Here is a 26,763-nt window from a genome sequence, read left to right on the forward strand (position 1 = left end):
ATTTAGGTGAAAAAAATTGTTGACACCTCTTGTGATTTTATTTAAAGTCCCAGGTCCTGGAGTCAGATGATTATCTGAGCATCTCAGCTTTCATTAAAAAAAAAAAAGTTTGCAAATGTGACCTGAGTGCACCCTGAAAGCTCAAAACACCAGAAGACAAATAAAAAAAAAACCACCCATATGTGTTGTTTTAAAAATAAATCTTATTTTTTTCAACCAATCACATGGGTGTTCTGCTGGACTCCTGATTGTTTAATGTTTTGGGTTGGCAATATTGTGTAATCCTTCCCCCAGAGATTGAAACAATGTAGGAGGGGCCAGGAGAATCTGAAAGTGAAACTAGAGTGAAACTAACAAATAGTTAAGCTGATGGGAGCAACTAAAGGTTCTTACATGGTGAAAGAAAATGTGGATTTGAAAAATCCTTTCATTTGGCAGTAATCGAAGACGTTATTCACAGAGGTAGGACATTTTGTAAGAGTATTTTTAGGCTAGCTGGGCCACGCTAAAAATGAGACTGTAACTTTGTGAGATTTTAGGCCCCAGTCCTACAATTGGATGTGCATAGAGGGAATCTTGCAGCTGCGTTGAGCCCTGTTGAAATCAATAGAGGCCCGCAAGAAGTGCAGGGGTCTCTGGGGCGAGATAGTTGCAGGACTGGGGCCTGGTTTGGCTTGCACAATCTGTTTAACGCTTCATGTGCTGATTGTTGTTATCGTGTGTTTAAGCGCAGGGCCCAGTGCACCTCAGTCAGGTGGAAGAGCAATTCAAATGTCATTTATTTTCCCTTGTTTTTCATTATAGAAAAAAAGTATTTAATAAACTGGGCTTTTGTTTCCAGAAACTAAAGCCTGCCTTAAAGCTGAGCAAGGCTGAAGTGGGACTTGTCATCTTGGATTTATTTTTGCCCAGCTGTTTGAGCAGAAAAGTTTCTGGGGTGACTGCAAAAAAAAGCTCTGGGGGGAAAATGGTAAATGTGGGTGGAGGAGCAGAGGGGGATGGGTTTGGGCTTGCAAAACCAGCAGCAGTCTGGAACCAGGGCTTTTTTTATTGGACCCACAGAAGCTCCGTGGGGGTTCACGGAAAAGGCTCCTGTTTATGGGCCAATCTCTAGCTTTTAATGAAAGCAAACATGCTTTTTTTGGTGCTGTCTATAGTGTAGAACAGAGCGCGTGGAGAAGAGAGGGAGTTGGATTGTAAATGGTGGGGCAAGGACCATCTTCTTGTTCTGTTTGTATAGCGCTGGCACAAGGGGCTCCTGGCCTGTGCGTGGGGATTGTAAACGCTACCTGCGGCACTAGAAATGCTAATACCTCAGCAGCAATCCGATCAATGGATTAAACCCAGGGTGTGAGTCTCCTCTTAGACTGGTTCCAGTGGCTGTACCCGGCTTTACACTGGGTGAGAGCAAAGCAAGAATGGCTCTGGCTTGCAGCACTGATGGAACTGGGATCTTGAGCTGTGCAATCGCCTTGGACTTTGGAGTGTAAGGAAAAGGCTGCACCCTAAGTCCTGAGCAGCCTGGGGGGCAGGGTTTGGGGTGCAAGGGCCCGATCCTGCAGATGCCCCACGGCTGGGCGCGCAGGGGTCCAGCCCCAAGTTTTGCTGGTACCCTGGGGGGGGGGGGGGGCTGCCCCCCTCCCTGCTGCCCCCGGCGAGAGGCGGCTGCCTGCGGGCTGTCCTAGAGCGGGGCAGGGGCTGCGGCGGGATTGGCCGGCCGGGCGGGCGGACTCAGGCTGCGCCCACCCCAGTGCCACTGAGCGCAGAGCCAGGGCGGAGCAGGCTGCGGCGGCCGGAGCTGGGGGGCAGTGCAGAGGTAGGGCCCGGGCGGCGGCCGGCCGGGGCGGGGAGCGCACGGGGCAGCCTTCCCCGCTCCCCGCATGTTTACTTGGGGCTGGGCAGCCGGAGCTGGAGCCGGGAGCGCCCAGGGGCCGCGTGGGGGGCCTGGCACTGCTCTGCCCCCCCCCCCCCCCCGGGCACGGCCCCGCTCCGAGCGCGCCGGACTCCTCAAGCCGGGCTGCCCCCAAACTCCTGCCCGACCCCCTGAGACCTGCACTTACCCCTGATCCAAGCGTGCTCCTGCCTACCCCACGTACCCCGACCCCTAACGGGACCCCCACCCAGCCCTAGAGACCTGCACTTCCCCCAATCCAGGCATGCGCCTTCCTCCCACCTCTCACCCCATACACGCTCCTACTCTCATGCACCCCCAAGAAGTGCAGTTACCCCTAACTCCCCACCCTCCCTGCACTTCTCCTTACCCCGACCTTCAGCCCCCCCCCACATCCTCCTCCTCCCCATGCCAGGCTACCGCCAATGCCTGCCCCATTGCACCCCACTGACCCCTAGCCCCCCACTCTAGACACCCTCCTACCCCCATGTATCCCACCCACCCCTCTTACTCCTAGCCAATCTAGACTGCCCTCATTCCCACACTTACCCTTACCCCCACGGACCCCTAACATCCATACCTCTTCACCCCCCCCACTTCCCCCAGCCCCTGCCTCATACACATGCCTACTTCCACCCCCTCCCTCATTCCCACTCACCCAGACACCCCACTTCTAGCCTCCACAGTACCAACATACCCCAGACCCCCTTGTTTAGCTCCCTTTCACCTCTGCTAAACCCAGCGGCCTACTTCTTCCCTTATCCTCGTCTGCAGAAGGGGATACTGAGGCACAGAGAGACTAAGTGGATTGCCATAGTGTCACAGTGGGACAGCTGTGAATAGAACCCAGGAGTCCTGACTCCCAGTCCTTGTAGTACAGGGGTGGGCAAACTATGGCCCGGGGGCTGCATCCAGCCCTCCAGGTGTTTTAATCCAGCCCTCGAGCTCCGGCCGGGGAGTGGGGTTTGGGGCTTGCCCTGCTCCAGCACTCCAGCTGGTGAGTGGGATTGGGGGCCAGTCCCACAAGCAGCTCTAGCATCCTCTTGTCCCTAGCGCTAACTGCCTCCCGCCACAGATACCATGGCAGCTCCTCCTGGGCATGGTGGCACAATGCTGCCTTCCAAAGCTCCCAGGGTACTTGCTGTCATGAGGAACGATCCCAGGTGGGGATTCTGGCTGCTCCCCCGTGTTGGTGGCACCATGTCTAGCAAGTTAAGCCGCTGATGTCAGGCAGAGCTTTGGGAGGGACGTGCCTGTGTGTGGATGTGGTGCTGTGGCTTTGGAATGAATCTTGACTGGGGAAGCTTTGAAAGCCCAAGCCAACGCTCCCCTTACACATACAGGTCTAGATTCAGCCCTGCTGCATACAGCTGCTTCATTGGAGATGGTGGAGTCATGCCAGGGGGAAATTTGGCCAGTACATTTGATGACAAAGTCTATTCACAGCTGTTCAGGATGGCCATTTTATCCCTTTCCCCTGTGCATCCTCTCTCCTTCCTCACAGGGCCCCGATACCCCAGCAGATGGACATCATGTTGCCTGAGGGAGACTCTAAAAGGACAGGGGAGAAGGTCAGAGGCCAGGATCCCGGGGAGCATCCTTCAGTCACACTCTTCCGAGAGTACCTGAGGCTCAAGACAGTCCAGCCTGAGCCCAACTATGGTAAGGAGGCTGGTTCCGTTTCTTTTACCAGGGCAAGCTGCTGAGGCAGCATGAGCACTGGGGGAGGGTTATGCCGCCAGCCAGCAAGGGAGATGGCCAGACAACTGGCTCGCTGCTGCGACGGCCAGTGGCAACGTTCTTGCCTCACATGCTGGGCACAAAGCTCTCAGCACCCTTCTGGAGCGTCGCTGGGCTCTTGTTCCCAGCTGCTCTCCTGCAGAAGACGGGACAAGGGTGCCACCCTGTATTGTCTGACGAGGAATCCACGATCATCTGGTAGAACCACTTAGTTCTTAAAACCATCCCCTCCCTGCAAAGACACCTGCTCGTGGGTGGAAGCGAGTTGGTGGGTGTGAATCCAGAGGAGTCCATGTCACCCAAACCACCCCTACCATTGGCTCTGCTTGGCCTCCTCGCAACTGGCCAAAGGTGGAGTTGGGCCATGGGGGCTGAAGTGTCCTGCCTCGCCAGCTCAGGGCTCAGGCCCGTGCTCAGTGCAATGTGCGGGAAGCTGGATAGCATTGCTGCTGCCTGTGCTGGGTCCTCCTGGTGCAAAGCCTGAGACATCCATCGCTGATGGCACGTGAATGCTGAAAATATTGAGTGTTGGGGGAGGGGGTGAAAACCCACTTCATCAAAGAACCAAAATTACCAGCCAGATGTTCAACCTTAAAAAGAAGACAGCAGTCAAAATGGAGTGGGCGGGGCATTGGGGAAGGGGTGGGAGTGGGCGGGGCAATTCACATTGAAATTGTATGCTAATCTCTCTGACACTGGCGGAAAGTTCCCTGAACCTTGGCAAATGAGCGGCTCCCTGGAGGCAGAAAGAGTCCTAGTGAGACTTGTTAGTGATCGTGCAACCCAGCCAAGAGGCCTCACAGCTCATGCTGGCCTCTAGAATGGGAAACTCCCTGGTAATGTGAGATGGGGACTGAAATTCCAGCCTGTGGAACAGCCTTCCTTGAACAGCGCCTTCTGCTGCCCCTGGGATTTGGGAACCTCCTTGCAGGAGCTGCTACACCACCTGTCTCACCCACAGCTGGGATGATGCTTAGACTGATTCTGTACTGCATCACACCTTGTCATTCATGCCTGGGCAAAGTGGATGGAAAATGTGGCCAGATCAGACCCCTCCACCCCCCCACTCACTCACACTGGTCTGTCTGCCTAAGAGGCATGTGGCTGCTCTTTGGGCTCAGCTACTGCACAAAGTCCACATTTCGGAGCTCTCTTCCACATGGGGCCACATTTCCCCCTTGTTCCGAACGTTAATCAGTCACAGAGCAGATGGATTTGAATCTTGGGTCCAGCAACAGCATCTGCCTAGTCCGTGAGCCAACAGAGTTAAGACAGATGATCTTTTTATAATGTGGTTTCCCCCTGTTGGAGTTGGCCAGCCAAACCCAGTTGAAGCTATTTTAGCTGGTGCTGTATTAATCCTCATATTGGATGGACTGGGAGCTTTAGTTTCATATCGAGTGAAATACAGTTCTCATTAAACCAGCATGTAACATGGCTGTGGGTTAGTAACTGAGTGTGTGTGTGTGTGTGTGTGTGTGATTGTGCATGCATGTGTCAGAGGAGATGCCTTCCAAGGATCTGATCCAAAGCTCATTGAAGTATTATTTACCCCTTCTCGTAACACAAGAATTAGGGGTCACAAATGAAATTAAGAGGCAGCAGGTTTGAAACAAACAAAAGGAAGTATCTCGTCACACAACTCACAGTTAAGCTGTGGAACTCTTTGCCAGAGGATGCTGGGAAGGCCAAGGGTTCAAAAAAGAACTCCCCTTGCTGTACTGAGGGTCTAGTGAAGACACAGGCCTGACCTGCGCTAGAAAATCAGGTCGGCTTAACTACGCCGCGCAGGGATGTGAAAAATCCACACCCTGGAATGGTGTTGTGTAGCCGACCAAACTCCCATTGTAAACAGTGCTAGGTCCACAGAAGAATACTTCTGTTGACTTCCCTATTGCCTCCTGGGGAGGTGGATTACCTTTGCTGATGGGAGAACCACTTCCGTTGGCGCAGGTGGTGTCAGCTAAAGGAGCAGAGGGGGCATATGGGGCGAAGGGGAGAAGCAGCAGGGATTAGGGGCCTGACAAAATCCTGAGAACCTGGGCGGCTAAAGTCTATTAAATATGTTCAATGTCTCTTTAAAGCCTTTGCTCTATTATTTGTAAGTCCTCCTCCTAACTGCTTTCCTAGTGGCAGATTATGATTGTGCTGCAGCTGCAGCAGCACCTGAGGCCCCAGCCAGGGATCAGGAATTTCTTGTGCTAGGTGCTTTACAGAGTGGAAAGCTGAGCCTTGCCGTGTTATGTGGCAGATCTCTGAGCCGTGGCAGAGGCTGTATGAGTAGATTGTTGATGGTAGGCCTGCTAATACATCCATTCTTGGGGCTTAGTACTGCAATCGTGTTCCGTTACTGACAGCGCTGTGCTGGGAGTTGTGTGCTTGGCTGTATAGACCGGGCACTTGCCTATCGACCGCATAGACTGCGTGCCATATTATTCACCAGGTTGGAGCCTGGGCATGACGACCTTTGTGCAGTCTGCGCTTCTGACGTTCTTGCAGCACTGCTGCTCCAAAGGGTTCCCCCTTGTGGCAAGGGGCCTCTGGAGATGAGACGGGAGGGGCTAGAGTGTGGAGACAGCCCCTTCCTAGTGCAGGATGGGGATTCCCGGATGGGAGAGATGCAACAGGTGCAAGGAAACAGCAAGGGGATTCCAGCTGAATGTCTGTAACTTTCCTGCTTTCTCCCTCTCTCAGATGTGGCTGTGCGGTTCCTGGAGCGGATTGCAGCTGAGCTTGGCCTGGGGTGTCAGAAAGTGGAGGTAGGAAAAGTGAACCCACCCACTCCTCTGCCCCCACGGTGAAATTCATTCCCGATCTGTCCGAGCCTGAAACCACCAGGGGGTGTCTGGGGTGCCCTCCGCTAGGCATCCTCTCTACGGCACAGCTCCAGTCACGGTGCTTCCGCCAGTACTGCCAGGTGGCAGATGTTTCCGCACCAGGTCCCGCCTCAGAGACACTCCCCTTTACCATGTGTCTGGGCTCGTTCGCCTCAACGAGCGCTTTTGTATCTGCTTTTGCTGCATGAGTTAGAAACGTAATGCATCCCATTCACTGGGGAGCCGTCTTCCTGCCAGAGAGGTCTGGGTTGCTCACCTTACCCCTTTCCAATGCTAAAGTGGCACTGACAGTGCTATAGCCTCAACCAGGGAATGATTGAGTAAATCGTTCAGCGGTTCCCATCTAAAAAGAATTGGTGGGTCTCAGCCAAGTTCTCAGTGGACGTGTCCTCATCACCAAATTCAGCCTTGCAATGAGCACTCCTTGGTACCCCTGTGGGCACTGCCAGGGTGGACGTCCCTTGCCCTTGGCGGTCCTTCCAGATCTGGGCTGAAGGCCATTGGCAGCAGCATGGAGCTGGCCTGCACTGCTTGTGCCAGACTCATTCTTTGGGTAACCAAAGGACTCCTGTCTGCAGATGCCGGTCTTTCAGTTGCAATTAATCCCCGTAAAGACGGCTAGAGCGACCTGAGCATGTCGCATTGGAATCCATCCCACCTGCACCCATGGAAGAGTCACCTGGTCATTAGTGTCCTCCGGCGTGGAGTGAATACATGGGTCACCACCAGTAGCGTAGCTAGGGAGAGAGTGTCCGCTCCCCCACTGAGCACAAGTGGCGCCTTGTCAATTTCTTGGCGCCTTTTTACTCACCCGGGGGAGCGATTAAAAAAAAAAAGGCGCCACCTGCTGCAGCACTTTTATTTTACTCACCCGACAGCGCTCCGGGTCTTCAGTGGCGGGACCTTCACTCTCTCCAGGTCTTCGGCGGCATTTCGGCGGCGGGACCTTCAGTGCCACCGAAGACACCCGGAGCGAGTGAAGGGCCCGCCGCTGAAGACCCAGAGCACCCAGCGGGTGAGTAAAAGCACCACAGTGGGTGGTGCCTTTTTTTTTTATTGCTCCCCCTGTTCCCTCCACCTGGCTACGCCACTGGTCACCACCAGGAGCTAAACCTCAGCCTTGTTGGGTAGAGCGAAGCGTAGGTCCGTCCTAGATACACCAGGACAGAGTCTGACCTCAATTACCCCAGTGCAAGTCTGGAGACGGTGGAGTCGCTCCATATTTCCACTGGTGAGACCAGCAGTTGGCCCTTTATCTGCTCCGTGGTGCACTCCATGTGCTTCGTCCCAACCTGCACTGTCCAGTGTAGATATAAAACAGTATCGATATTAATAATTAGGCCCGTGAGTCCTCCTGCCAGCACACCCTCTGGCCCCTACTCCAGAGATTCACTGTGCTGCATTGGCAAGTACCTGTAGGACTGGGAAGAGGAGCCCTCCCATGCGTGGCACTCTAGCTGGCTCTAGGGGGAGCTCTGGGCAAGGAGAGGCTACCCTCTCTGACCCTTGATTCTTGATCCTTGCATTGGGAGTCCAGGACAGGCCAGGGTGCTGTTTGTTTGCCCTCTGTTCATAGCAGGAGAGACCCTGCGAAATGTGACGATGCGAGCGGTTGTTTCCATTGGTGTACAAATCCCTTGCTGTCGGTAATCCCCTGCAGACTTGGCCAGCCCATTAATCTGCTATTACAGGTTCTCGGTCTATTTTTGAGTCGATCCATCCCGACTGTATGTGCTGTAATTAGACTGGGACTTAGCAAGGTCACATTCCTCCGAGGAGGCCTGGGGTGACATGACTTTCTCTGTGACTTGTCCCAGCTTGTCGGCGCAGGAATCCCGACCGGCAGAAACTTGGGTTAGGAAAAACGTGGGGAAGTTCCCTGAAGACAGGATCTTGGTTGTGTGTGTGTTGGCTAGATCCCCAGAGCCATTCAGAGATGCAGAGCATGCCTGGATTTCAATAGTTTTAGTGATTGCTGAGCCCATATTCTTTCAAGGCCTCCTGCCACTGGCATTTGCTGTTGAATTTTTTTACTGAGATTCCATAGCCCTCATCAGTTTTGTCTAGTGTTCTCTGGGGTGGCCCAGATCAGTGTTTAAGGACCCTTGCTTGGGGTTTTGGATGGTTCCGGGGGTACAGAGCGTTCCCTGCTTGTTCACCAACTCCTGTGGTAACACGCTACCCTTCTCTAGCGCTTCTCATTCCAGGCACAGCAATCCAGGGTGTTGCTGTCCAGTGACTCTTCAGTGAAATGAAATGGGCGGTCTTGGTGCAGTTCCTAGTGGACCAAGAACCCAGAAGCTCCTTGCTTTTGGGTCACCCTTTTGGGGTTCAGCTTATCTGCAGCTTCTGGCATCCTTGCTCAGGGTGAGGGTTTGCCTCCCTGACCTCTGCAGCTATGAGTCCCACACGCTGACCCTGCCCAGTGGGAAGAAGTGTTTCCTTTTGATTGGGTGCCCGTTTATCAGCCATTAATCGAGTGACTCCGCTGTGTTCTCTTGATCCAGGGCAGCTCGGAAAGGAGGAGGAAATCCCCTTCCGGGTCTTCAAGCTCCCAGCTGCATCATTTGGATATGGCTTGGGAGCCCTCCATAGTTGAGATGTCTTTATGGGAGGCGCTTGCGTCCTGCCTGGGATCTCTCGATCCAGTTGCTCGGAGGGCCCCATCGCCATCCGAGTGCCTCGCAGTTACTGATGGATTTATTCCTTGCAGCACCCCTCTGAGGCAGGGAGTTGTAATCCCAATAGCACAGATGGGGAGCTGAGGCACTGGGGAGATGCAGCAACGTGACCAAGGTCACTCAGGGAGTCTGTGGCAGAGCTGGGAATAGAGCCCAGGTCTCCTGGTTCCCAGTCCAGTGCCCTGTCTGTGAGACCCTCCTTCCTCCCTCCTAGAAGGGAGAGGAGTCTCTTGTCCTTTGAAATCTGCTCCCTCCCAGGCGAAACAACCCCTCCCTTTGCAACATGTTGTATGCGAACCCCGCTGCCCCTCCCCTTCCTCCCCACCCAGGGGCTGCTCCGTCAGCTCCTTCTGTCTCCCAGCTTCCCTGACCCACAGCAGGGTGGAGCATGCCCTTCCGCTGTAACAGACTCCCTTTTGCTTCGCAGGTGTGCCCGGGCCGGGTTGTCACCATCATGACCTGGCAGGGCACGGACCCGCAGCTCCGCTCCATCCTGCTGAACTCGCACACAGATGTCGTGCCGGTATTTGAGGTGAGGGGCTGTGTGTGTGTGGGGAGGGGCTCACAGCTGGGATTTGGCTGCTGCCCATGGGTGGGCAGGGGGCGCTTATTTGTCCAGAGGGGAAACGGGAGTGTCCCTCTGCAGAGTGTTTCTCAGCAGCTCAGGAGGATGCCCAGGGGCACTGCTGGGCCGGAGGGAGACCTGGGCCGTCTCTGCTGAGGACCTGCGGCGTGTCAATGCCATCTGCACCCTTTGTTAATGCAAACACAGCGCCACCTACAGTAGAATGCGGGGAACTGTGAGCCTTTGTCAGGATTCAGAGTAGCAGCCGTGTTAGTCTGTATCCGCAAAAAGAACAGGAGTACTTGTGGCACCTTAGAGACTAACAAATTTATTAGAGCATAAGCTTTCGTGGACTACAGCCCACTTCTTTGTCAGGATTGCTGTTGCAAGCAGTGGGGTCTGCCCAGGGAAAACGCCTTCCGCTTCCATTTGGGGCTGCCCCTTCCCTCACCCTCGCTGTGTGCTAATTTTCAAGCTGAGAGACTGGTTTGATCCAAGGCCCCATTTAGCCCTTCGCCTCTCTGCTGCGATGGAAAAAGATGCTCACTGGGATAGTGCTGCCTTTGGAGCCAGTCACCTTATTATTTTAAAATTGTCTCCATTGTGCACGGGACTCCCTCGTTTGCTTCTTGCACTGCGGCTATCAAGTTCTGATGCTTGCCCCTTGATCAGAACCCTGGCTTGTCTGGCTGTATTCTCCAGAAGGGATCTCTGGCGCTCACCATCCACCACCACAAACTTCAGTTGCTACCTTTTATTATTTTGGGGGTTACTTACTATGAAGTCCTGTTTTCCTATGGGCTGCATTAGGCTCTCACTGTACTCGATTAGACGTGCACCTGCTCTTTGTAATGGGTGTGTTGGAGTCCAATTTGTCCTGAGAAGCCCCACTGCAGGAGGCCCCGCTATTTTGTTGAAATTGCACAGGGCATTTCCTGTTAACATGGTTGCATGCGTGGGGGTTGGTCTTGTCCATTATTGCTTTCCTATCCCTTCAGATCTGGACAGAGGCGTGTTGGCAGCAGTGCGTTGGAGAAGCTTGTCCTGCAGCTGCCCATACTGTGCCTGTCTTGCCCTTCGGTCTCCAGCACTGTCAGGCTGGCATTAAATCACACTCCCATCCCTTTTGCCCCCTCCCACATCATCTACCTCCTAATGGCTGAGGTGCCACCTAGCACATCAGCCCTGTTTGATGCTTCATCCCTCCAAACCAGGCCTCTCTCCATCTCCCAAACAGGGTGCTGTCCCTTTCTTTTATGGGGATGGGGATCAGGTGCGGGGAGATCAGCTTCCTGTCCTGCCCCTCTCCTCCATGGAAAAGTCAGGACGCCATGCTGGGAGCCAGCCGGACTGTGCTCATGCCCTCCTGCAGCGCCCGCTCCCCATGGGGAACCCTTCTGTGACACTCAGTGCTGGTTTCTTCCCTGCAGGAGCACTGGACCCATGACCCTTTCGAAGCCTTTAAGGACTCTCAGGGTAACATCTATGCCCGCGGGGCCCAGGATATGAAGTGTGTCTCCATCCAGTGAGTGCAGCCGGCCTCCTCCATTCTCTGTCTTGTCTTAGTTCTCCATTGCCTCTCTGGGGCAATCGAATGGAGCTGAACGTCCCCCTCTGCACACAGCTCCATCCCTCTTGACTCATGCTCGCTATGAACCCTCGGGCCAGATCCTGATCTTGGTTACACTGGCATAAATCTGGAGGAACTCCCCTGAGCTCAGTGGGCAGGTGTTCTGGAATTGTCCCATGCTGGGCGTCTTGCCCCTGGCTGTGCAGCTGCTGGTCACAGCTGGAAACGGGTGACTGGGCTAGGTAGGCTGGGCCGGTCTGGCAATCCCTGCCAATAGCTGCGTGATGCAGTAGACATTGGAGATCCTGAAAGCTCAGCAGATGCCTCTTATTGTTGAGGTCTTTATATATTGTCCCAGCTTGTATCTGCCTGGACATATAACTAGCACAGGGCTGGGGGGCTCTGCTCCCTGCATAGGCTGACTGGAGTGACCAAAGCTCCGTGACACCTGCCCCCCATTCCTGGACACCCAATATGTTACCTGCTCCACACTAGGCCCCTTAATCTTTGGCTGATATCAGGTGCGGGAAAACCAGGGGGTGCTGGTGCTGGCTGCAATCTAAGGGTGCAGCTCCGTCCATGCATCTTACGCCTGGCCTGGAGCACTGCCTGAGCTCAAGGTTCTTGCAGGTACCTGGCGCATCCAGCATCCTGACCAGTCTCTCCCTGTTCAGGTACATCGAGGCCATTCGGAGGCTGAAGGCCGAGGGGAAGCGCTTCCCCCGAACAATTCACATGACATTCGTGCCCGGTAAGTGACTGGCCGCTCTTCATGGCCAGCTGATTGCGAGCAGCGGCACCGGAGGCAGCAAACAGGGCGGCTAACAGGGGAGTTTGAGAGGGAGTTCTCATTGGAGGAGAAGAGGCCTGCAGGGGCTGGGTGCTGGGAGGGACGCCGAGCCCTGAGTTGGGGGCGGGGCTTGGCTGATTAGGGGGCCCATAAAAGCGGCTGCCCAGCCAGGCAGCGGCACAGCTGCGAGCAGCGGCACCGGAGGCAGCAAACAGGGGAGTTTGAGAGGGAGGTAAAGGGGGAGGCAGGAGGGCGCGGCGTGTTGTGTGCTCAGCGTCCCCAGGTGCTGTGGGCAGAGTGGAAGAGGGACGTTTCCTTACTGATCCCTCCCCTCTTCCACTCTTTGTACGCTTTCTGTTTCTTCCTAATCGCCCCTTTGAGTCGGTCGCTCATCCAGCTCGGTCTAAATCTCTTGCTTAATAATCTTTTTCCCTTTTGGGGGATACAGGCCTCTGACAGCTCATGTATCTTTAACTTAAAGTAATCCCAGGCTTCTTCTGCCTTTAGATCCATTAATACGTTTGCCCAATCCACTTCCCTTACCAGTCCCCTTAATTTGTTAAAATTGGCCTTTTTAAAATTATAAACCCTAGTCTTTGACTTAATTCTGTTACTCCTTCCATTTAGTTTAAACCGAATTAGCTCATGATCACTGGAGCCCAAGTTGTCCCCTACTACCACTTCCTCAACGAGGTCCTCACTACTTACCAGAATCAAATCTAAAATGGCCTCCCCCCTCGTTGGTTCAGCTACCACTTGATGAAGGAATTGATCAGCAAGCACATCTAGGAACATCTGAGCCCTATTATTGCTACTAGCGTTTGTTCCCCAATCTATATCCGGGAAGTTAAAGTCCCCCATAATTACACAGTTTCTATTAGTATTTACTTCCCTAAATTCATTAAATAGTTCCTTATCCATATCCTGGGTCGATCCTGGCGGTCTATAGCACACCCCAAGCACTATCCCTGGAGAGGCTCTAGTAGTCCTTTTACCCAGTGTGAGTATTGCCCAGACGGACTCCGTGTTATCTATTCCATCCACTATTATTTCTTTACAGCTTATTTCACTATTGACATACAATGCCACCCCGCCACCCTTACCTGTGTTCCGGTCTTTCCTAAACAGCACATACCCCTCTGTCATTCCACCACGTTTCAGTTATTCCTTCGATATCTGGTTTCAATTCTCGGACCAAGAGCTCCAATTCCTCCATTTTATTACCTAGGCTTCTCGCATTGGTGTATAAGCACCCTAATGTATGTCGTTTAGCCTGTCTCCCATTAGTAACACTATATGTTGCGGGCCTCTTTGTGTCCGTCCCCCCTGTCCTTCCTATGTCCAATCTCATCTCCCCGGCTATGTCTCCTCTTATTTCACTCAGCTTTTCAATACTGGAATCTGGCGTGGAGATTAACTGTGCATCTCCCAACCGTCTCCCCAAACTTCCTAGTTTAAAGCTCGTTTGATAAGATGAGCCAGCCTCCCTCCCAGAAGTCTATTTCCCTCTCTACTCAGGTGAAGCCCATCCCGCGAGAACAGGTGTCTGTCCCCGAAAGCCTCCCAGTGGCCATACATCCCAAAGCCCTCCTTATAGCACCACTCCCTTAGCCAACTATTTATCCTCACAATCCTATCAGCCCTTTGCTGCCCTTCCCTTGGAACAGGCAGAATCCCACTAAAGATAATCTGAGCCTCTATCTCCTTGAGCGTCTTCCCCAGCCTGGCATAATCTCCCTTGATTCTCTCTAACGAGAACCTAGCTGTGTCATTTGTTCCTACATGAAGGATTATCAAGGGGTTCTTACCTGCTCCTTTTAGGATCCTTTTCAACCGCAGGTCCACATCGCGTATCTTTGTGCCCGGGAGACAGCACACCCTTCTGTTCTCTGGGTCTGCCCTGGTCACAGGCCTATCCAATCTCCTCAGTAAAGAGTCTCCAATTACATACACCTGCCGTTGCCTGGTAACAGTACGATCAGTAATCTAGTCTCTGATCCCTCTAGTCCTGACCTGTGTCTGCTCCTATCTTCCCTTATGCTGCCCCTTATGCCTTCCTGAATCCTACGGGGGCCCAGAATTGGTGCTGTCTCCATTGACTCCTCCCCTCTCTCTCTTGGACTAGCCGCCCTTCTCTTCTTCCTCACCCTCCCACCTTCAGTCACCACCTGCTGCCCCTCCACCTCGTTATCCAAACACCCAAACCTATTCCTGAGTTCTATTCCCCCCTCACTGGCCCTTCTTTTCCTTGGCCTGCTTCTCACAGTCACATGCTTCCACTTCCCTTGTTCTCCCCCTTCCATTCCCCTCTCGCTGCCATCTACTACTGCCTCCTCCTCCACCCTAAAGCATTCCCCTCCAGCCCTGCCCTGCCTATCCTCCATCAGCTGCTCAAACCCGCGTCTAAACTCCACCAGGGTCTCTACCTGCATCTCCAGCCCCTTAATCTTTTCCTCCAGTAACACTATAAGGCGACACTTCATACACACATACCTTTGTTCCAGGTCCCCTGCTAGGACTATATACATACCACAGCTCCCACATGTCGCCATCTGCATTCTGTCTGCTGCTGCTTGGCTCATGGCTGCTGTAGTCTCTGCCCACAGCACCTGGGGAAACAGAGCACACACCACACCACGCCCTCCTGCCTCCCCCTTTACCTCCCCCTGCAAACTCCCCTGTTAGCCGCCCTGTTTGCTGCCTCCGGTGCCGCTTATTAAAGATAATCTAGGCATGGCGCAATATCTCAACGAATATTTTGCATCGGTGTTTAATGAGGCCAGTGAAGGTATTAGGGATACTAGCACCGTGGCAGAGGGGCAAACAGAATGGGGGATTACCGTATCCGAGGTAGAAACAAAGCTCGAACGCCTTAATGGGGCTAAGTCGGGAGGACCGGACGATCTTCATCCGAGAATATTGAAGGAATTGGCGCGAGAAATAGCAGGCTCATTAGCGATAATATTTAATGAATCTGTAAACTCGGGGGTTTTCCGTTAGACTGGAGAATAGCTAATGTGGTTCCTATTTTTAAGAAAGGGAAAAAATGTGATCCGGGTAACTATAGGCCTGTTAGTTTAACATCTGTAGTGTGCAAGGTGCTGGTTTTACGAAGGGCAGATCGTGCCAAACGAATCTGATCTCCTTCTTCGAGAAAGTAACGGACTTATTAGATAAGGGAAATGCGGTGGACCTAATATACCTGGATTTCAGTAAAGCGTTTGATACTGTACCCCATGAGGAATTATTGGTTAAGCTGGAAAAGATGGGGATCGATATGAAAATCCAGAGGTGGATAAGGAATTGGTTAATGGGCAGAATGCAGCGGGTCGTATTGAAGGGTGAACTGTCAGGTTGGAGGGAGGTTACCAGTGGAGTTCCTCAGGGTTCGGTTTTGGGACCCATTTTATTTAATCTATTTATAACTGACCTCGGAATCGATTGCAGGAGTGGACTGATAAAGTTTGCGGATGATACGAAGGTGGGAGGCGTTGCCAATTCGGAGGAGGATAGGGATATTCTGCAGGGAGACTTGAATGAGCTTGTGAATTGGAGTATCAGAAATAGGATGAAATTTAATAGTGAAAAGTGTAAGGTGATGCATTTAGGGATGACTAACAACAATTTTAGTTACAAACTGGGGACGCATTGGTTAGAGGTAACGGAAGAGGAGAAGGACCTAGGGGTTCTTGTAGACCGAAGGATGACTATGAGTAGACAATGTGACGTGGCGGTGAAAAAAGCCAATGCGGTCTTGGGATGCATTAGGCGAGGTATATCTAGTAGGGATAAGGAGGTGCTGCTTCCGTTGTACAAGGTGCTGGTGAGACCTCATTTGGAGTACTGTGTGCAGTTCTGGTCTCCCATGTTTAAAAAAGATGAACTCAAATTGGAACGGGTGCAGAGAAGGGCCACTAGGATGATCAGAGGAATGGAAAACCTGTCGTATGAAAGGAGACTAGAGGAGCTCGGGCTGTTTAGTCTGACAAAACGAAGGCTGAGGGGGGATATGATTGCTCTCTTTAAATATATCAGAGGGATAAATACCAGGGAGGGAGAGGAATTATTCCAGCTTAGTACTAATGTGGACACGAAAACGAATGGATATAAACTGGCAGTGGGGAAGTTTAGGCTTGAAATTAGACGAAGGTTTCTGACCGTCAGAGGGGTGAAATATTGGAACGGCCTTCCGAGGGAAACGGTGGGGGCGACGGACCTGTCTGGTTTTAAGATTAAATTAGATAAGTTTATGGAGGGAATGGTTTAATGGTAAAACATATTAGCTGAGGAATACCGAGCAATAGCAGGTAAATAGTATAATGACTAACAAGGGTCAGGCTGGAGACTCTTGCCTACATGCTCGGGGTCTTACTGATCGCCATATTTGGGGTCGGGAAGGAATTTTCCTCCAAGGTAGATTGGCTGAGGCCCTGGAGGTTTTTCGCCTTCCTCCGCAGCATGGGGCAGGGATCGCTAGCAGGAGGGTTCTCTGAAAATTGAAGTCACCAAGACACAGGATTTGGGACTTCATCAGCAGAGTCAAGGGAAGGGTAGGGACGGTATTGTGGCCTGCAGCATGCAGGGGGTCAGACCAGATGATCATAATGGTCCCTTCTGACCTTAAAGTCTATGAGTCTAAAGTCTATGAGTTTGGCTGGAAGGGGTGAGAAGGTGGGGCTAGAGATGGGAGCTGCCCCGCCTCTTCCTTAGCTTTGGGACTCCCCTGACCAGTGCGTTCCTGGGAGTGAAACACATGGAGAAACCAAGCGCATCAAGCCTTGAGCATGTTCATGGGTGGGAGTAAAGCATGTTGAGCTCCTGGCCTGGAAAGCACTGTCCAGGTCCAGGCCCTGACATGTCCTCCTCACTCACTGTTCAGCCCTGCTCCACAGACTTTCTTGCATTTAAGGCAGGCTGGAGTGGGTGACTCTGTGCCAGGCTCTAGGCTCTCATGGGGAGCTTTGGCAAGGCAGCGTGAGAACGCTGGGGAAGGAGGTGGAGAAGAGCAGGGAACTGTTACTTGGGGTAGGTTGGAGAGATTGCAGACCCCAGTTCAGTCCCACTGATGCCTGCTGCGTTTGGCAAAGCACTGATGGTGGCCCTTCCTCCCACTGCTCCAGCATTACCCTCACCCCCGCTTTCTAAACTCTCGCCATGAGCTGAGTAGTTCCCATGAGATGGCAGACAGCTGGGGCCTGGAAATGCCAGCGTTGGGGAAAACAGCTACTTTCCCCTGCCTTGCATCGGTCGCAAGCTGGCTGCTGTGGGAGTTGGACTGGCCAGAAGCTGCCACGGATCCTGGTCTGCCATGGGGTGCTCTGGCTGTGCCACTAGCTGGGGTGAAAGGGAGGGCTTGGCTCAGCCGTGGGGCCCAGCAGAACTTGGCGGCCACTAACTCTGTGCCCTTCCCCTGAGCACAGACGAAGAGATCGGGGGCTTCAAGGGCATGGAGCTGTTTGTGAAGCGGCCCGAGTTCCAGGCTCTCAACATTGGCTTCGCCCTGGATGAAGGTGCGACTCCCTGGGTGTGATGGCGGAGGAGCCAGTGGGAGTGCTCTGTGCGAGGGGAGGGCGGGCAGGGAGGGACTAAGCTGTGCCTTGGCGGCCGGCCCCTCTGCAGAGATGAGCTTGGCCATTAGGCGGTAGATGGGCTGAGATGCATGAAGGGTTCGTGGTGGGGATAAAGGCGGCGTCCTGCGTAGGCATGTTCCCTCAGCCCAGGGCCCAGCCTCGCACCCTGTCTTGGCAGGTACTTGTCTCATGGGTGAAGGATGTTGAGTGGCTGGGTCCTCTGCACTCATGGTGCCTGATTGGGGCAGGGCTGGGGATCTGGAGATTTCCCCCCAGGCCCTAATGGCAGCCAGCGGCTCCCCTGTTGCATTGCCACGGCAGCAGCTGGCAGTGGCTGCCTGGCTCCCACACCACCACAGCGACCTGTCTTCTCTTTCCCTCCCCCAGGCCTGGCCAACCCGACGGACACCTTCACTGTGTTCTACGGGGAGAAGTGCGTGTGGTGTGAGTAGGGTCCAGGACATGTCCCCTCGTTTTGTTTCTGTCTATCTGTGCGTTTCTAACATACCCATCATTGTGGTGTCTGGGTGCCAGGCTCACCCACTCTCTCTCTCCCCTCCCTTCTAACACGTCTCCCCCTCTCGTTGGCACTTGCAGGGATTAAAGTCAAATGCGAGGGGAACCCAGGCCATGGATCCCAGTTCATTGAGAACACGGCTGCTGAGAAGTTGGTAGGAGAGGGCGCCCTCTTCTGGGGGGTGAGGGACTTGCAGTGCCACCCACCCTGGCTTCACCCACCTGCCCTCTCGTCAGGAAGGGCGAGTGTGACAGAGAGTGAATTGCAGTCCTCTTGCACCAAGGGAGAGACCATCAGCTTCTCTCTAACAAGGAATGGTGTAGAGTTCCCAGGTGCAGGGGAGATCCCTGCCATTCCAACCCCAGCCTCTGCCAGCAGGGGGCACTATGAGGAGTGGGGCAGGAGCACTGGCTTTGGGGGGAGCTCCTGGCTACGTCAGCCCCAGCCTCTCTCAGTCAGAGCGCCCCTTGTGGCTCCTGTGTGGGAGCTGGTTGGTTTGTTTCTGGGCAGCCCTGGGTGAAGGGCAGAGCTGCTTGTCCTGATGGTGCAGGCATCTGGGAGAGCCGGGATGTAGCTATAATACGCTGGCCAGGACACTGACACCCCCTGTTCCCACCACAGAACAGAGTGATCACCTCCCTCCTGCAGTTCAGAGAGAGTGAGAAGCAGAGGTAAGAGGCAGCGCCGCATGAAACCTGTGGCTCGTTTGGTCTGCAGGGAGAAGGTGGACGTCCTAGCTCCAGAGGATGGGTTAGGGACACACACACAGGCCTGGGACTCAGGACTCCTGGGTTCTGTCCTCAGCTCTGCCATGGACTCCCTCTGTGTCCTGGGGCGAGTCATATCACTGCTCTGTGCCTCAGTTTTCCCATCTGGGAAATGGCTGTGATTATCCTGACATGCCTCCTGGAGTGGGCGGGGCGTGAGGGTTCATACACTGATCTCAGTAGGGGGCTTTAAGATCCGGGCAGGGGACACAGGGAGCGTTATTGTGAGAGCAGGATCCAGGGCCTGGCTCCACGTGGCAGAGAGCGTGTCCGTCCCAGCGATCCACGCGTGTCCTGGCACTGTGTGTCAGTGCACGTGGATGTCACATTGATGGCCCCAGCCCAGGCGAGGCATATCTCTGGACCTAGCTCTGCCCTCCCCTTGGTCTGGGTGCAGAGTCCTTTCCCAGGGGAGTAGTTGGGGCTGAAAGGCTCCGACAGACACAGATCACAGATGCTGGGTATGACCCCCCCCCTCCCTGCAGATTGAAGTGTGACGAGCACCTCACCCTGGGCGACGTCACCTCCCTCAACATGACCATGCTGAGCGGGGGCGTCTCCTTCAATGTGGTGCCCTTGGAGCTGTCCGCCGGCTTCGACATTCGCATCCCGCCCACTGTCAACTTGCAGGTACGGTGCCCGCTCTGGCAGGGGTCCCGTTCCCCCAGGGAGGGGGTGGGGTGCACATTCCCCCAGGTTTGGGGGAGATCTTGATCTGTCAGCCATCGCCACAGCAGTGCCCGCCAGAAGTCTAGATCTGACGCTGACTCGCTGCTAACATCCCACAATGCATTGCATCATTTCTGCAGTGCCTCTGGGGCAAAGCAGCAGCACAAAGGATTCTGGGAGGCATCAGAGAAGCAGAACAAGGGCTGATGGCGTGGACCTGAGAGAGAACCCCCCCTCACTCACGCCCCCCTGTTGGTTTGCCCCCTCTCCTGCAGGCATTTGAGGAGCAGCTCACAGTCTGGTGCCGGGCAGCTGGAGAGGGTGTCACCTACAAGTTCTACCAGGTACGGCATGGAACTGAGGAGCTGGGCTTGGAACCACCCCTTGAAATCTGCTTCGGTGTGTGTAACTTGGCTGGGCACCTCCATGCCCTCACCCTCCCTGTGCAGCCCATCCCAGATGGACCCCCACCTTCCTGCCCCACGCTGCCCCCGAGCCTCTTGGCCTCCCACCCCCCTTGCTCTGCCGCCACCCCAGCCTCCTCCCTCCATCCCCCACCAGGAAGATTTAACACTCTCCCCTCTTTCCTTTGATGTAGAAATGTATGGATCAGACAGTGACCTGCATCGAGGAGTCTGACCCGTGGTGGAAGGCATTCAGTGGGGCCTGCAGAGACATGTGAGTGTGACTCTCATGCAGAAAAGGACCTGGGGATTACAGTGGATGAAAAGCTGGATATGAATCAGCAGTGTGCCCTTGTTGCCAAGAAGGCCAATGGCATATTGGGCTGTATTAGTAGGTGCATTGCCAGCAGATCAAGGGAAGTGATTATTCCCCTCTATTCGGCACTGGTGAGGCTACACCTGGAGTATTGTGTCCAGGTTAGGGCCCCCCACTACAGAAAGGTTGTGGACAAATTGGAGAGAGTCCAGCAGAGGGCAATGAAAATGATCAGGGGGGCCGGGGCCCATGACTTACGAGGAGAGGCTGAGGGAACTGGGGTTATTTAGTCTGCAGAAGAGAAGAGTGAGGGATTTGTTAGCAGCCTTCAACTACCTGAAGGGGGGTTCCAAAGAGGATGGAGCTCGGCCGTTCTCAGTGGTAGCAGATGACAGAACAAGGAGCAATGGTCTCAAGTTGCAGTGGGGGAGGTCTAGGTTGGATATTAGGAAACACTATTTCACTAGGAGGGTGGTGAAGCACTGGAATGGGTTACCTAGGGAGGTGGTGGAATCTCCTTCCCTAGAGGTTTTTAAGGCCTGGCTTGACAAAGCCCTGGCTGGGATGATTTAGTTGGGGATTGGTCCTGCTTTGAGCAGGGGGTTGGACTAGATGACCTCCTGAGGTCTCTTCCAACCCTAATCTTCTGTGGTTCTATGACAAATGGCTATCCCCCCAGCCACGCTGCTGGCACAGTGCCGGCAGGCTGGGCTCATCTAGGGGCTTGGAAGCTCTGCAAAAGCGGATGCCTCTCAGCCAGGCCTGGGGTGCAGGGGCAAGCTAAACATGGTCCTCCCCAGCTCTGCCGCATGGGGTTGCCCTCTGTCCCTGCCTCCCCATCAGGCCCTGGCTCCCCCTGGCAGGGGAGAGAATAGCTGCACTGGGAGTGTGGCTCACCCGGGCTCTGTCTCTGTTGACAGGCACATTACGCTGAAGCGTGAGATCTTCCCGGCCGGCACAGACAGCCGCTTTATCCGAGCAGTGAGTGCTGGCGCCTCCCCCCGGTCTGCCTCCTTTCCTGCCCACTGCCTGTCCTGCAGGTTCTGGCTGGGTCTCCCTGGTTCTCCCATCCTCTCCTCTGGCCTCTTCCCCACCCCCTTTTTCTTTCTCTTGCTCTCTATCTTAATTTAATTGGTCTCTGACTCTGCTCCGTTATCCAAGGGATGGCCTTGGCCTGAGAGTCAGGACTCGTGGGTTCTATTCCTGCCCCTGCCACCGATTCCCTAGAGCAGGTTACGCCCCCTGCCTCAGTTTCCCCACCTGTAAAATGGGAACTGACCTGCTGTCAGGAAGTGCTTTGAGAGTCTCTGGCTAGCGCTGCTCTGTAAATGTTCTGTATTATTATCCTTCCCATTGGTTAACTGTATTACAGTAGTGCCTTGTGCCCGGCCCGCTACAAACATTGTTTCTTCTTAAGGAAACAGCGTCCTTGGAACTTCAGCTAGGTCGGTCTCAGATATATGGGGGTGGGGGTATTGAGGCAGTGGGGCTGGGAGGGAGCCCAGGGATGGTTGAGGGGAAGCTGTTTTCCCAGCAGTGAGAATGTGGGGTCTGGGTGGTGCCAACCTGGTAAAAGAGAAGATCGCTGCCCACCTCTGCCCTGCCGCATAGGAGCCCCCCTGCTGGAATGAGCCAGACCTCCCACTGCAGACTCTGGCACGGCCCCCCGCAGTTCAGGCCAGCATGGGACAAGGGCCAGTGCCAGTGAAGGGTGGGAATGCAGTAATGCCGGGGCTGGCCAGGAGGGGGCACCACACAGGGTTGAATGTCAGTGGGGGGCGGGGAATACACAGCTTGATCCCCTGTTTGCAGGTGGCTCAGTCCAGCCCCACCCCCTCATTGGTTCCCCACTCCTTGGACCCCATATAGTTTGATACAGCTGCTAGGCTCTGTGTGGAGGCAGTGACTTCCCCTTTCACTGCTTTGCAGGCTGGTCACCCGGCCCTCGGCTTCTCCCCCATGAACCACACCCCGGTACTGCTGCACGACCACAACGAGTACCTCAACGAGCGAGTCTTTCTGCGGGGCATTGAGATCTACACCTGCCTCCTCTCCTCCTTGGCCAGCGTCCCCCCTCTGCCGGCGGAGGGCTGAGGGGCACGGCAGGAGGTGGGGGATACTAAAGTGAGAGACGGGGAGTGAAAATTCATGGGGGCAGGGGGTAATGGACATACAGGGGCTCAGGTAAGAAGCAGCTGCCTGGGGATGGGCAGGACTCCAGGGTTCCTTGGTGGCAGCACCATGTGCAGAACTACCCAGCTGTGCCAGCCCAGAGGGGCAGGTGCCTGTTGTGTCCGGGGGAAGGGGAAGCTTGTGTCCCTGCCTGTGCTCCAGGTCCCCTGAGCCCATCCATGGAGCCTATGGAATTACACCCGGTGTCCAGCTTTCCAGCCCATGGCTCTGCAAGCTGGGGGGGGGGGGGGCTGCCCCCGGGGGCACGACATGCTGGGCTTTCTCCCATTGCTTGCACTGGGGGGTGGGGAATACACCTCGAATGCCCCATGCCCCTGCCAGGCATTTACCTCTTCACCACATTGCAGCAGTAATGCAAGCCCTCCCCTCCCAACGGGGTAGGCCTGGGTCCTGGGGTCTATACGGGGTGGGGGGAGGGTTGCAGCTGTCCATCCCAACCCCTCCAAGGCCCCAGAGCCCCTCTCCCTGCTGCTCCTAGCCCCAGATCTCTGCAGAGCCGCCTCCAGGGATGGGCCAGGGCCATGGGGCACCCTCTGGGCAGCCTGCCCCTCCCTTGGGCCCCCTTGGCTCTCCCTGCTCCCAGGGCTAAGCATCACCACTTGCCCCAGGCAGAGCAGGGATCTGGAAGCGGGTGTAGCTGTGGGTGGGTGCAGGCATTGCAAGCAGGGTGACCTAGTGGATAAGGCACTGGACTGGGGCTCAGGAGACCCGGGTTCCACTTCTGGCTCTAGCCCAGACTCCCTATGAGACCTTGGGTGAGTCAGCTGAACAATGTGTGCCTCCCTTCCCCGGATGATCATTCCCCCAGGCTCCTGGTGTGCTGCTCTCGGAGCCTTGGCTGGGCGATGCTTTGTACCTGCCGCCTACTGTCATTAAACCACCGGGGGCGGGGAGGTGGCAGGAAAGCAGCTGGGATGGCACCTCCTCCCGAGTGCCCCAGACTGTCACTGCCCAGCAAAGAGGGTTTAATTGCTGTCTTAATTAATCACTGCATTGGTGAATGCAAATCAGAGCACAGTGCCTGGATAGGCTGCTGCACGTGGCAGCCTAGAGTCCCAGGCCGGAGGACTGGCCCCATCTCAGGGGGTGGAGAAATATCTTCTAGCACATCAGAAAGCCTCAATGGGGACTCGCGTTCCAGATCCCCATTCCCCAGCTCCAGCTCTCTGGCCTTGGCCCCATCACCCAGGCAGGAGCTTGCTGCGGTCAGGGGCCGGTGGCTACCAACAGGGGGTCGATGCTCAAGGACAATGTGCCGCCCTCACCCGCCTACCTGCAGCACCCCATTGTCCCTTTGTGAGCCAGTCATGGAGCGAGAGAAACCCTGATGTGCCAGGCCTCTGCCTGGTGGATGACTGGGCATAGGGAGGTTGGCATCCTGTTGGGGGATGGGACAGATTGCAAGGGGCAGGCTGCCAGCCTAAGACCCAATGGGTAGGGTGGGCTGATACTGAGCAGCTCCTTTGCTGGATCTGAGGAAAGTGGTGGGCCTGCAGAGGTCGTTCCTCATCTGTGTGTGGGGGGGTCTGCCTACCCGAGCTCCCCCACCCCAGCGTTAACGCCAGTTGTTTGGGCTGGGGGATCAGGTCTGGTTCTTTGCTGACCTTGTGCCAAAGCTGCCAGCTGTCGGTGTGTCTCTCCATGGTGCTTGTGATTTTACTAATTAAAGCCGTTTGATTGGAAAGAACAGCCAAGGGTGTGGTAACTCCTGGACTGGCCTCTCCCTGTCTGTCTGTCTGTCTGATCTTGAAATCCACGCCCCAATGCGCTCTCTCCCCATTACATCAGCCTCCCAGCTGGTTGCTCTGGGGTCAACTTCATGCCTTGTTGCACCATAAGAATTGCTACAACTGGGGACGTCATTGGGTCAGTGTCTTCCCCCACTGCCCTGAACTGTCCCGTTCTGAGATCATGTCTTTTCCACTGCTCCGTGCTGGGTACTTTGGAGGCTCCAGCTCTGCAGTGCTCTACCCAAGGCTACGGATTTCTTCCTGACCCCTTTGTGTCCTGGAGCTTAAGCATGAAATCCTCCTAGTGTATCTGGATGTGCCATTCTGACAAGTACCAGACCCTTTGCTGACACTTCCTGAGATGCATGAGCCTCAAGTTAGGCACCTAAATCCCCAGGGCAGTGTAGCAAGCAGGTTATTTAGGTACCTAAATACAGCTGGAGGGAGAGAACATGAAACACCCAAATTTGGGGATTTGGCTGTGTAGAAATGAGGGCCTGAGCACACCAAGTCGTTAGCTGAGCAGCCTGTGGGCAGCAAGACTAGACCTCTCAGCTTTGGACCCCCAAGCCCAGCCTGCTGCTCCCTGAGCTAGAGGAGAAATGATGTGGCATTGCCAGCTTCAGAGCTTTTACACTTGCCATACGAAGTGTCTACACCTTGCCTGGGTGTCTGTGTCCTGTAGAGGGCAGCAGTGCAGCCCAGGGCAGTAACACAGCACTAGCCCCAAGCTGCTGGATCAGTCTGTATTCCAGGCTGACACCCCCCCTCCCCAACTTGGCAGGCTACCCCTGGACTAAAGCTCCGGAATGGGTGCTGCAAGAGCAACCATTCGCAGAATGCTACTTCTCCTATATCTTCGTATGTAGGGGCTTTATTATTGTTCCTGGAGCTCCGGCCTACACGGCCCCATTAGCCAGCTCAGCCCATGGGCTGACTGTGCTGGTGGGATTGTGCCACCAGCTGGTGCTGAGCCACCAGCCCTTCGGCCTGGGGTGTGGAGTTCCTGAAATAGGGACAGCGGAGGGGACTGAGATTGGAAATGGTGCGCCAGACCCTTCCCTGCAGGAGAGTCTCTGAGCAGGTGGAGTGCCCCGTTGTGTCTAACAGCTCTGCACCCTGTGCCTTCTGGGAGCAGCAGAGCCAGGGCCCGTGGCCTGAAGGATGCACTAGGGCTGAAGAGCCAGAGCAGGGAGAGCTGGATTCACTCCTGCAGTGCCAGCCACCTGGCCTAAGTCGTGGCTGCAGATTCTGGGCAGCTGGCAATGCTGTGTAAGGCACAGGGAGAACAGGATGTTTTCTGCCCACCGGGTCTGAACTCCCCTGGGGAGCTGAGTACTTTGGGCATCTAGGGAGCCTCGTGCTGTCAGCAGCCTCTTGCGGGGTCTGCCTGCCTTTTGGAAAATGCCACACTCAGCGTGCCAAACGAGGGCATCTCCTGGCTGGCAGAGGAAACATGACACTCGATCTGTCTGTAACCAAGGCTCCTTTTCCATTTCCTCCCTACAGCTTTGGAGGTGGGTCAATGCAGAGAGTAGGCGCCTGGTGGGCTGGGATGCCATGCCAGGCACAGGGAACAGCAAGGAAGAGGCACAAAGCTAGAACCAGGCAGGAAAGGATGGGGGCAGTGATGCTGGCATAGTGCAGGGAAGCCGGCATAGTCAGAGGATCTGAGCTGTAGCCCCTGCCCCAACATCATGGTGGAAGTGTTGCCAGGCCGTGCCCCTGCCAGACCCCTTTCTGTACCCTGTATCAATGGGGCAGAGGGATGGAGGGTAGGGGGCAAAATGCTCAGGGCAAGCAAATAATGACGTTTGCCTGTCTCTCACCAACTGGGATCCAGCCTCGGCTCACCGTGGGCTGGAGCACTCAGCACTCATTTAATGGAGCCCTTGCCTTAAATAGTGCCAGGCCACGGAGAGTGGGTGAGCACCTGGGAATGAGATGAAGGGACAGGCGGTGGTAAGTGAATTATTAGCCTGGTAGGCAACAACCAATCCCATGGCAGCTGACCAGCCGTTAGTGAAAGGCCTCACTGGCTCCAGGGGAGTGGCACAGCCACAGACCAGCTGGGGAAGTTTGTCAGCAGATTCCAGCCTCTGCTGCCAGGCTGTGAACTGCAGCTGGCTGGTGAGACATGAGCAAGTCACCCTGGCACGCTGGGCTGAAAAGTCAGAACAGCACTTGGCCATCAGGGGCATGGGTAGGAGAAAGCCAGCGGGTTAGATGTGAGGGGAGCAGAACACCACAGCAGCCGTGCTTAGAGGCTCCAGCCGAGCTCAGGCCCTGTTGTGCTAGGTGCTGTACAGACTCATGGTGAGACACAAGCACTGCCCTAAAGCACTTGCTCTCTAAAGAGACGAGGGTGGCAGAGCAAACAGAAGCCCAGAAAGGGGGAGATAAGTTCACATGGCAGGTCAGCATCAGAGCCCAGGTCACCTGAGTCCCAATCTACTGTCCTATCCACTAGGCCACACTGCCTCTCATGGAGCCCCCCTCTCCTCCCCTGCCACAGTGTGGTTG

At 54.9% G+C, this 26,763-nt stretch overlaps 1 protein-coding gene across 2 annotated transcripts; it reads left to right on the forward strand.

Moving 5' to 3' along the window:
* The first annotated feature begins 312 nt into the window (after window positions 1–312).
* On the forward strand, window positions 313–24,197 carry ACY1 (aminoacylase 1). 2 transcript variants are annotated; one of them, XM_034776736.1, is made up of 15 exons: window positions 313–462; window positions 3,396–3,553; window positions 6,326–6,390; window positions 9,577–9,681; window positions 11,145–11,239; window positions 11,959–12,035; window positions 17,495–17,584; window positions 18,032–18,088; window positions 18,242–18,315; window positions 18,783–18,832; window positions 19,414–19,558; window positions 19,873–19,941; window positions 20,196–20,275; window positions 21,238–21,298; window positions 22,247–24,197. In XM_034776736.1, exons 2-15 carry the CDS (start codon window positions 3,415–3,417, stop codon window positions 22,409–22,411), a joined length of 1,272 nt encoding a protein of 423 aa, XP_034632627.1. In that variant the 5' UTR covers window positions 313–462; window positions 3,396–3,414; the 3' UTR covers window positions 22,412–24,197. The 2 variants fall into 2 exon arrangements, with proteins under 2 accessions (XP_034632627.1, XP_034632628.1); XM_034776737.1 differs by lacking the exon at window positions 313–462 and adding an exon at window positions 1,719–1,816.
* Window positions 24,198–26,763: the final 2,566 nt, after the last annotated feature.

This window comes from Trachemys scripta, chromosome 7 (genome assembly GCF_013100865.1).
Source record: "Trachemys scripta elegans isolate TJP31775 chromosome 7, CAS_Tse_1.0, whole genome shotgun sequence".
In the NCBI taxonomy this organism is placed as follows: domain Eukaryota; kingdom Metazoa; phylum Chordata; order Testudines; family Emydidae; genus Trachemys; species Trachemys scripta.